The following is a 10,903-nucleotide window of genomic DNA, read 5'->3' as shown; positions in this document are numbered from 1 at the left end:
CCAAGATTCTTCCAAAACACAAAATCGATTTCAATTAAAAAAGATTAAAGTGGGGTAATGATGGTAATTAAGCATAACAAGATAATACATTCATACTCATCAACCGCCTAGAACCCTGCACCCTCACCAAACATCATATGCATACATACATGGACAAAAGCATCTCAGTAGTGAAGGTTCGGATTGGCGGCGGCATGAAACGGCGGCCGCCATGCGGAAGCGGTGAGCAAGCAGAGATCCTTCCACCCAAGCTTGAGAGTCCCATTGTCCTCCACCAGAGTGTACCCGTCGGAAGGGAACATCCCGAGCAGCAAGGTGGCCTGAGTTGCCGCATTTCCCGCCAGGGAAATGCCCCTGAACCCGCTCTGCTGAAACTTCTCCCTCCAATTGTGGAACTTCACCTCTCCGCTCCTCGACGGCCCGCCCACTGCTAAAACGTTACGAATCTCTCTAGAGAGCAGCTGCTGCTCCACCACGTGCCTCTCCTCGCTCTCTTCGCTGTAGCTCGCTCCCAAGGAATCAAACAGGGCAGAGTAGTAGTGTATGGCCTCCACAAACCGGCCCAAGAACGAGCCCGCGTGGCTCAGGTCTTGCTCCACCACCGTTACCACTTTTGGCGCCAATCTGAATCAATAGTAACAGAAAAATAAAAAAACAAATCATAATAAACATGTGCTGCAATATCTAATAAAATATGCAGCCATTAGACATTAGTCCGACCCTTGCACCTAAGTTTGAATCTTGCCAGTGAATTAAAACGTGGAAATTATTTCCGAACACGACGCACACTCTTGTTTAATTCTACTTCTGAAGTCTTTTTTGAGTTTTTCAATTTCCAAGTTTGAATCTCGAACACATATTAGAATACAATAATTATTTTCGAACGCTCATTTTCTGTTGAAGCACGCTTTTGTTTAATTCTTTCTGAATCTCCTTCCACTTTTTCAATCTAAAAACCAGAAATAAACCGAACAGTGCAGAGAAAATGGAAGTTTAGAATCTCAAAATATCTCTTTTTTAAAAGGAAAAAAATATCAAATCTTTAATTTTTGCTTCTTTCCCACTATGAAGGTGCAGCTTTTTGCAGTTACTAGATTTGAAAAGCGCATGAAAGTTGCAATTGATCTAAACCCAATAACATTATTTGTTTAACAATTAGTCAGCGCTAGCTAGTGCTTATTAAAGTTCGATACTTTGATCACCAACATCGATCAAAGACACCAAAAAGTGCAACCCAAAAGAAACCCAGTTCGAATTTTCATCCTATATTTAACCAGAAAAGTGGAAAAGCAAGAAATCAATCGGATTGGATTGAACTGGATTGAAGAGACGTTACCTCTGCAAAAGCCAGAGCGTGTTGGAATCGGAACCCGTGATATCGTAAAGCGAATGCTGCAGCCAGTGCACCGCCACAGCCTCTCTCTTGCTGATATTCAGCCTCTCCGGGTCCAAGTTCCCAACTTTCTCCGCCACGGGGAAGAACTCGAACGGAAGCCCTAGCTTGTCTGCGAAATCGGACAACCGCTTCCCCGTGGCCTCCAGGGCCTCCATTGAGGTCCCGAGCCCGGTGAGCCTGACGTATGGAGGACCACCGGGTCTGGAGGCCAGGATGTGGAACAGCCCGGGCCATTGGAGGCCCTGCATAATGTCGAGATCGACGATGTGGACCCTGTCCTCCCGCTCGAACGCCTCCTGGATCGCCTGATTGGCGGTGAAGTGGGAAAACTTGACGAAGGGGCTGATGCCGTTGAAGACTTGGAAGGCGGAGACCATTTTTTGGGTGTAGGTGATGGGGACGGAGGAGTGAGGGAGGGAGGCGTAGATGCCGAGGCAGGAGCTGACGAGGCGGGCTGACATGGCTTCGGAGAAGTAGGCCGCGACGCGCTGGGCGGAGGTGCCGAATGGGGTGGAGAGCTCGGAAATTTCGAGGAGCATTTTGGTGGCTTCGTCGTAGTTATCTGCGGAGACGGCCTCCGCGCATTGGAGGAGGAGGGTGAGGAGGTGTAGGCCTTCCTCGTCTCGCTTTTGCTGCCGCATCTCTTCTTTTTTCTCTCTGAGTAGGGAGACTGCGGAGGTTGTTGGTTGCGGCGGGGCTGTGGCGGTAGCGGTTGTGGGTGCGGGTGCAGCGGTTGGGGTGGTGGACTCCGCCGCAGGGGAAGAGGATGACGAGTTTTCTAATTGTTTGTCTTGTGTTTGATGAATTGTCTGATTAAAGGAAGGGCTTTGGTGATGTGGGTTTGTTTGGTTGCAGGTCATAGGGACAGGAGTAGGGTTGGGTTGGGGTAGGGACAGCCCAACCCCTCCGCCACCTCCGCCACCTCCAGACCACGACTGCAAGTACAAGTCATTGTTATCCGCCGTTGATGTGTTGAAGATTGCGACATCATGTAGGGCACCAGAGTCCAGATTGAGCTTAAGAGCCCCAGGGCCAGGACCACCTTGTTGTCTCCTCCTCATGTCCGGGATTGGGGTCGGATTAAAGCTCGGGACTGGAAGAGGCAGAGGAGGCGGCGGCTCGGATATGGACCGGAGTCTGTACTCGAGGAGCGCCGCGAGGCTGGGGTTGCAAGGGAAGATAATCTCCCTAACATTGTGAATCAGCTGGGGGATGGAGACGTTGGTGGAGCTGTGGATGAGGTCCTTTATGATCCCGTCTATCCATGCCGTGGCGGCAGAGGAGCCGTCTTCCATGGCGGAAATAGTAGTAGCAGCGGTAGTAGGATTCGACGGAGGAGTCTTTTCTGGTGGGAACAAGGGCAGACCAGAAAACCCACAAACGGCCGGAGTGGTAGTGATCTGGGTGGACGTCGTTGTCGGCTGAATCGAAAGAGGGCGATGAAACGACAATGGATCGATAGGACCCCAGCTGCCAGCTGCTGCAGCGGAAGAAGGAGAAGGAGAAGGGGAAGGAGAAGGAGAAGCAGGTGACAATAAAGCCCCACCAGCTGACGTCAATGCGGTCAAATTTGTGGAAGATGGTACGGGTAACAGCATAGTGGAGTAGTTGGGATAAAACATACTACTATTCACTTTACTGGGGTTTGGATTTTGATTTGGGTTTGGATATACCGGCTGGGCTGGCGGACTATTATTAATAACCCCGCGGCGGGAGAGCCGGAAATAGTCCGAACCGGCGGTTCTGCTTGTCGGGGTGGTTTGGACTTCGATCTCGGACGCCATGCGCTTTCTCACCATCTTGGTTGGCTGCTGCTCGACGCTGCTGCTGTTGGAATTGGTAGTGCTGTTGTTCATAGGACAAGAAGGGCTTCCTCCACCGCCGCCGTGGCTACTGCTGTTGTTGTTATTGCTGCCATTGCCGCTGATGTGGTCGCCGACATTGTCACCGAGGAGAGCACAAGCAGCCATTGGGAAGATTACTGGAGATCCTGGAGGACGACCTAACGGGACTAAATAGTACTGGGACAAAGGGAGGAGAAGGTGTTTGATGTTTAGGTTTCTTCATGGATTGGATTGGTAATAAAAATGGGATCTTGGCAATGGGAGGAAGGAAGGGGATTGCAATGTCCCAAACAGATAACGGTGTAAAGATTGGGACAGCGGCTTTGGGATTCCTTCTTCTTCTCTCTCTTAAATCTCTCAGAGCGTGTCTTTCTCTCTCTAGCTCGAAGTATTTCAAAGCAAAACACGAGGTCCCAAGTGGTAAGCTAGTTTAAATAATGTAAGTACGCCGTAGCTATGTCCCTTGGATGCATCTGGGATTTTTTCAGAACCGAGAAGAAAAAGGGGAGGGAGAGGGTGGCGAGAGGGTTGCTCATGCTGGGAGAATGGGATTAATGGCAATTAGCTAAACGTCTGTTTGTGGATGGATGAATTTAATTATGGGTAATGCTACGCGAGCTAAATTATTAAATTAAATTTCCAACTAAATGATGTGTACCATATTGATCAATACTTAAGTAATAATTAAATTATCATATAATTATAATATTTGGCTACAAATTTGATTTAGAAATTTAGTCTCTTTAACATTATCCATTAATTAAAAGGAAAACTAATGAAAAGAGTTTGAAAACTTTGAATTTTAAAGATAAGGACAAAATAAAGAGTAAAGTAAATAGTACCAGCCTACCAGGATTGAATTTTTAATGTAAAAATGTAGTTTTTCGTTAAAATAAACAATACCAAAAGGTTTTCATTAAAGTTCCCTTAATTAAACCCTTCTTTTGATTTTGTTTTAACTTTCTAATTTGTGTCTGATGGATTAAATAATGGATAATACTACGGTGACCAAATTTTGCAAACCAAATTATGTAAACTAAATGATTTGGATGTTGATGATTGGATTATACTTAAGTATTGATTAACATGCTTATTTCTTATTGGTAATACATAATTTGGTTTGCAAATTTGGTTTAAAATTTTAGTCTCCCTAGTATTACCCTTTAATAATTAGAGTTGGTTTGGAACTACTTGTGCAAGAAATACAATGCTCATAAATGTTTTTCTTTGAAGCATGTTAAAATAAAAAGGTAATGTTATAGAGACAAAATCTATTGACAAAATCTTGTAAATTAAATAACATGAAAGTAGATCATTGGATTATTACGTAAATGTTGAGTAATGTGCTTGTTTCTATTAATTACACATCATTTAGTTTATAAATTTAATTTACAAATTTAATCTACTTAGTAATACTCTTAAAAAAATTGAAAATTTTATATTAGAAGTACTTATGCTTATAAGCGCATTTTGAAATTGGTATTTTATACCACTCATGGGACAATGGGCTTTCTCTAGTCGTTGACTGCTTCTGTAGGAAGGATTTTTTGTTCATCAATGCTTATGCTACAAGTGCTACTAATATACTTCGAAGCATGTTGAGGAAAACTATAATCACATCTCCAGACTAATAAGGCTCGTTTGAGATTGATTATTTAGAAAGCACTTATGCTCATTAGGCTTTAGAATCAAAATCTTTTTATAAGAATCGCAAATGCTTTCTAGAAAATAACTTGAAAGTGCATCTTCAAATGCTTTTTAGAAACACTTTCAAGTTCTTTATCAAACATTGTCATAAGCACTTTCGATGGTCAAAAAAAAAACCTTTTAGCCTTTCAGAAGCAGTCTCAAGCATGCCTTAAGTTCTTCTCTCAAACGTGATCAAAAACGATTTTAGTTGTCAGAAAATTCTTTTATACATTTCAAAATTAAGCAATTTCACACAAACCCTAATTTTTTTTGTCAATGTAATCATAAACGTTTTTTATTGTCAAAAAGAACTTTTACCATTTCAAGAAACAATTACAACACAAACCCTAAGTGCTCCTTTTTTCGAAAAAGACCCTAAGAGCTTTTTGAAAAAACACTTTGATAACCCATAATACTTAATAAAAAATTTGTATCATAAACCGGTTTTGACGTTTATGAAAGCAATCTCAAACGTACCCGTAACGATTAATGGGAGTCAAGCTAGCTATCTAGCGATGGAAACAAACAAATGAGATTATATTTAACACATACATACAAGAAGATCGAGGGAAAGAATGGAAGGGCGTGGGCTGTGGCTGAGTGACTCTATGGCTCGTCGTAAAGCGTTTGACGTTTTCATTGGCATTCAGAACTCGGAACGACCATTACGATGATATCTCTCGATGCAAATTGATGTCTGTGGGATATCAGTCCATCGTTATTGTTACTCTCCACAAGGAGAAGACAAAACCCCTAGCATGCACTACAAGTTAATGAACTTACCAAATCTAATATCTTCCATTTAATTTACCTGCCACAAATTAAAAGTGCCAACCTCTTTCTTTCATCAGGTTGGAATATTGGATCAGAGCATTTATTTTCGATGAGATTGTTACATATTTTTGGGGACTGGTAGTACTCATGGGTACAGCAACCACTCTTAAATTTGATTGTATATATAGGAAATTGTTCCTTGATTATTTATTCGTCAAACTATATCATGAGAAAATGAACTTGACCAAAGTAGTGGACTATATGATTATTGCAATGCACTATACTTTGTATTGAGAAAATTATAGCAATAGCTCTTCAATTTTAACCTAATTAGAACAATGATCAATCAACTAAAATTTTATGATCATTGGTCATTAACTCATCAAAATATGCAGCTATGTTCATTTTTTTCAACTCTATCAAAATTCCGTCAAAACGAGTCATGCTGGAATGACCATTGCTACAATTGAGTTAAAATTGAAGGACTACTGCTCAAAGTGGGTTAAGTTAAGAGACCATTGCTGCAATTGGGTTAGAGTTGAGAGGCCATTTCTACACTTTTTCTCATTTGGTTTTCGATATTTGCCTCTTGATTTAGCCTCATGTGCATGACATGTGACTCATTTTGACAGAACTTCTAATGGAGTTGACGAAAAGGATCATAACTGCACGTTTTGATGAGTTAAGCGATCGATGTTTACGAATTTTTAGTTAAGAGACTATTGCTACAATTTCCTCTTTTGTATGGATCATGATTTTGGGACTCTCGGTTTAGATTTTGAGACTTCGAATTGAATAGTTTACAATGTTTTGATGTTCATAATAAAAGTATCAAATGTTAAATTGCGAGTGTGAAAATTGCTCTGTGTAACTCAATTCGAACTTTGTAAATAATCATGTTAAACTTTAGGTAATCGTGTTATATAGCCATTCAAGACATGTTTACTTGAAGTACCATGCTCTCGAACAATAAACATTTTCATTCAACACCTATAGAGGAACATGATCAGTTCTCTTGTGGCACCAAATCTCCGCTCGGTTGGAAGACATCTCATGTTTGGTTCACACAGATATGATCACAACATAGGGAGTTCAATACTAAAATTTGTTGTAACTTATTATGGATAAGTTAATGGCAACTCAAAAATGTCTTTCTATATTTTTTGAAAAAGACTTTATCCTTCTACACATCCTATCAATTTTCCAAAAGAAAAAAACACATATTGATGAGAAACCTTAAGAACCCTAGCCATCATAAACAAACTAAGCATAACTGCTTGGCGACGATGGGATAGCCGTCACGCAAAGGCAAATACAGTCGCCGAAAATATTGGGCAACGAAGAGAATGTCGCGCAAAGCTCGTGACGTCAGACATTACGTGACGGAGAAAAGTGTTTCGTCATGCGAAATGAATGTTGTGCGAAATGAAGAGCGACGAATGAGTGTTCGTTGCGCGTGATACTCCCAGCGACAAAACTGGGGTTCAACCCCCAAACCCTTGCGCGATAAACATAAGGCCATTGCAGTAAGATTTTAAAATTAATTTTTAAAATTTTTTTTATTTTTTATTTTTTCCTTTTAAATGTTCATAATATTGTTTTATGTATAAGTTAATTTAATGAAATTAAAAATAAAAAATGTAAAGAAGAATATTGAATTAAAAAAATTATTGAAAGTATGCATACAACGGAAAGAAATATTTTAAAATTTGAAAACAATTAAAAAAAATCTAGAATATGTAGTCATCCACGTCACAATCGCTTGCTGGTGGTGTTACTGCTATGTTGGGGGGTTGGGAGGTCGTAACTGCTGCGGTGGAGGCTTGGGAGGTTGTAGCTGCTACGGTGGCAGCGGCGGGATGAGGGTGGGTGCTGCGGTAGCAGCGGCGGGAGGAGGGTGGGTGCTGGGAGGTCGTTGCTGGAGGTAGTTCAATGTCGGGGAACCAAATGCCAGAGATTTGAAGTATGAGATGAATATGGTTCATCAAATAGTTTTGGGCTGCAAACTGAAACTGCTGGGCGGCAGTTTGGTCCTTTAGGTCCACCACTTTAGATGTCAGTGATTCGACCTATTCTGTTCTCTGCCTTAAGGATGAGGCAGACGAGTGCAGAAGGCGGACTTTCCCAAGCCCTCAGTGAACATTCTCCGACCTACAATCGAGGGTCTGATCGATTGTGTCCATCATGATCTATAAACCCGCATCCTCAGAAGGAACACCTCCTCAGTCAGGGTCTATGGGGGAAGCTGGGAAGCCACCTCCTCCAGAATGGTCTAGCCCTTCTCCACCATGGTGGACTAGAAACATGAAAACAAACAAAGTAATTTTAATATACATGTAATTAATATTAATACTAATTGAATATTAAAAAATTGAAATAACATGCATGAAGCTGCTTCATCAGCTCATCCCCGGACAGAACGTACACCTCTTTGAACATGTCAATCTTAGAAAACTTTGACCCCCCTGAATAAAAAAAATATAAACACATAGATTACCAAATGTGTATTAGAGAGTAAAAAGAATCAAAACTTAAAATAAATATAAGGTGAAGAAGTTTCTTCTTCAATCGATTGATCGAGTTTGCCTTCACTTTTTTTTTTTTTTTTTTTTGCTGAATTAAAAAAACGTATTAGTTTAGATATTTATAAAAATTAATGAAAAAAATTAAAATATTATTCAAAAATATAAAAGTTTTGATTAAATATTATTGAAATATATATTATACTTATGAGGTATTTCTTGTCTTGAAAATGGCCGCAGAGCCACTACCATTCATCCCGGCGGTCCACCAACTGTATAGGGCACCCAACTGCTAGAGCAGCCTCCTGACCGTCATATTTCTCATAATGCTTGTGGAGGTCGCTCTTCTGTTGAGTGAACCTACCGGTGCAAAGGTCGTTGATGTACTGGTTTTGATTGGCATCAAGGTTCATAAGCTCATAGTGATGCTGCAAAACTCAACAAATATATAGTAGTTAAAATTTATAATATTTGTATACTTTAATAAAAATTTAGTATTTGAGGTTGAAAATACTTATCGATAATTCATGAAGAACAACTTTCTTGACTTCAGGTGGAACAACTTTCCATGACTCCCACAGGAGGGGGCAATGATTCCTAATAACCGCGCCAATGTCGCTGGCCAACGCACTATGTTGCCCCTTTGTTGCAGCCGCACGATGTCGAGGATCTCACGTAATGGTGATCTTCTCGGTCATGGTGCTAGTAGTATGTGATGTATTCAAAAGTCTGCATGGGCCCCTAGTTTTTTTTTTTTTTTTTTTTTGAACAACCAAATAAACAAAGTAAATATTAGACGAATTCTATTTTCTACTGAAAATCCTGAAAAATCTCCCCTAAAACTATAACATTTCCTAAAACCTCCAGACAATATAACAACAAAAACAACACATCCACCCAACAATTCAAACACTTTATACCAATTGGGGACTTTAAAACAAAATTTTACAACTTGTATCAAATGTTTTCACTTCTAATTGCCTTATTGACCGTGAATCTGTGAAGAAACTACACACATATTGGATTGCACATGTAATTAAGTCAGTTAAGAACAATATCGATATGAGTAGTCTCGTCCCTTTGAAAATTTATCACACTATATTCATAACTTGAAAAATATAGTAAAGATTTTCACTAATGAGAAAATAAAAGAATACGAAAGATGACTTTTTAAGAGTGTAACCAAAGAATTTATCAACCAACTTTTTCTAAAGAAGATTGGGGATCTTCTTTTGTCATCCACCAACAGATTTCAGTATCCTCCTTGACAGTATTTTGTAAATAATGACTTTTTATGAACCTACCTGAAAAACCAAATAATTTAAAAGTTCGATTTCACAACAACCAAAAAAACTTTCAAAATTTCGATTGTAGTATGAGAAGGATGCATTACCTGTCTGGGACCTCTCTTTATGGACAAAGGAAGCCTCACCAAATTGCTCAGCCTCCTCAGAACTCCGAGGTCGTCGATGAGTCCATCGAGCACTTAGTAAGGGATGCGTCATCGAAGAAGTCAATGACATAGGAGCCGTAAACTCCGTTGGACTGAAAGACATGATCGGAGGAACACCCATCGTGCCCATATCAGGTGGGAAGGTGGCAACAGCACTACCTGCTGGAGAAGGTATCTAGTTTGAAATTAAGTTCGACATCTACAAAAACAATAAATAAAAAAGTTACATTCCACTACTTTTAGTCAATTTATTAGAGTATATTACATAGCACATAATATACATAATCCACCAACACCAACATGTTTTTGCTTATGTTTTTTATATAAAAGCTATCAAATGTTTATAAAAAAACATAAGCAATGAATTCTAAGTAGCTGATCCGCCAATAGATCAGTAATAGACAAAGAATAGTCAAATATATAAACATCTTCCTTGATATATATATATATACAGAGAGAGAGAGAGAGAGAGATAGATAGATAAATTAAGTTTATCTATTTTTGGGACAAAGATCCAAAACCAAAGTAAAACACCAAATTCTCCTAAATTCCTTTTGTACTTGGAGGAGGGAAGGAATAACATGGGTGTTAACACTTTGACTATTCTGACCTATTAACAACCAGGAAGCTAGAGCGAACAGATTATGGCTAAGAAAAGTGGCAGAAATCATGAATACCAGATATTTACCATAAGAAGTCAATAATGATTAGTAGTAACTAATTAATCTGGTTTGGATATAATAAAAAATATCCTAACCTTGAAGCAAATTAAGATATATCTTTAAATTCATTAATACCATTAAAGAAGGAATCAAATTATCAAATTACCCATACATGCGCAGAATATATATTCATGCACAATAAGAACATCTATAGTATCCCACATGCCTAGATATTAAATGTGCAAACCTATATGTATAACCTATATACATGTCTTATGCAAAACTTACCACGGGTACAAGCATCAGCATGATAAACATGAAAAAGAAAAGTTAAAACGAAAAAACATGCAGATATATGGACGCACTACAATCAACCTAAAAAAAGGTTCACCTTGTCGGTCAGTTGAACTGATGAGCTCTTCCAAAACAAGAAAGCATGCGGTCAATAAACCCTATATTGAAAAATAGTTTGCAAGACAATGCAAAACTCTACCCCCCCCCCCCCCCACGATGTAGGGAAGCCTGTCAAACTTTACAAATCAAACAATCAAAATCATTAACAA

The 10,903-nt window shown here is 39.6% G+C and overlaps 1 protein-coding gene across 1 annotated transcript; it reads right to left on the bottom strand.

The window, feature by feature from the left end:
• Nucleotides 1–6: 6 nt before the first annotated feature.
• Nucleotides 7–3,790, bottom strand: LOC126619179 (protein SCARECROW 2-like). Its single transcript, XM_050287467.1, has 2 exons — nucleotides 1,337–3,790; nucleotides 7–624 (listed from the first exon to the last, which is right to left on the bottom strand). Exons 1-2 carry the CDS (start codon nucleotides 3,364–3,366, stop codon nucleotides 165–167), a joined length of 2,490 nt encoding a protein of 829 aa, XP_050143424.1. The 5' UTR covers nucleotides 3,367–3,790; the 3' UTR covers nucleotides 7–164.
• Nucleotides 3,791–10,903: the final 7,113 nt, after the last annotated feature.

This window comes from Malus sylvestris, chromosome 4, assembly GCF_916048215.2.
Source record: "Malus sylvestris chromosome 4, drMalSylv7.2, whole genome shotgun sequence".
Lineage (NCBI taxonomy): Eukaryota > Viridiplantae > Streptophyta > Magnoliopsida > Rosales > Rosaceae > Malus > Malus sylvestris.
The sequence above is the reverse complement of the archived record's forward strand: the minus strand, read 5'-3'. Positions and strand labels throughout refer to the sequence as shown.

Coding starts and splice junctions, on each gene's coding strand:
- LOC126619179 (XM_050287467.1), bottom strand. CDS start 3,366: ATGGCTGCTTGTGCTCTCCTCGGTGACAATGTCGGCGACCACATCAGC. Junction 625..1,336: donor ACGCTCTGGCTTTTGCAGAG/GTAACGTCTCTT, acceptor CTATTGATTCAG/ATTGGCGCCAAAAGTGGTAA.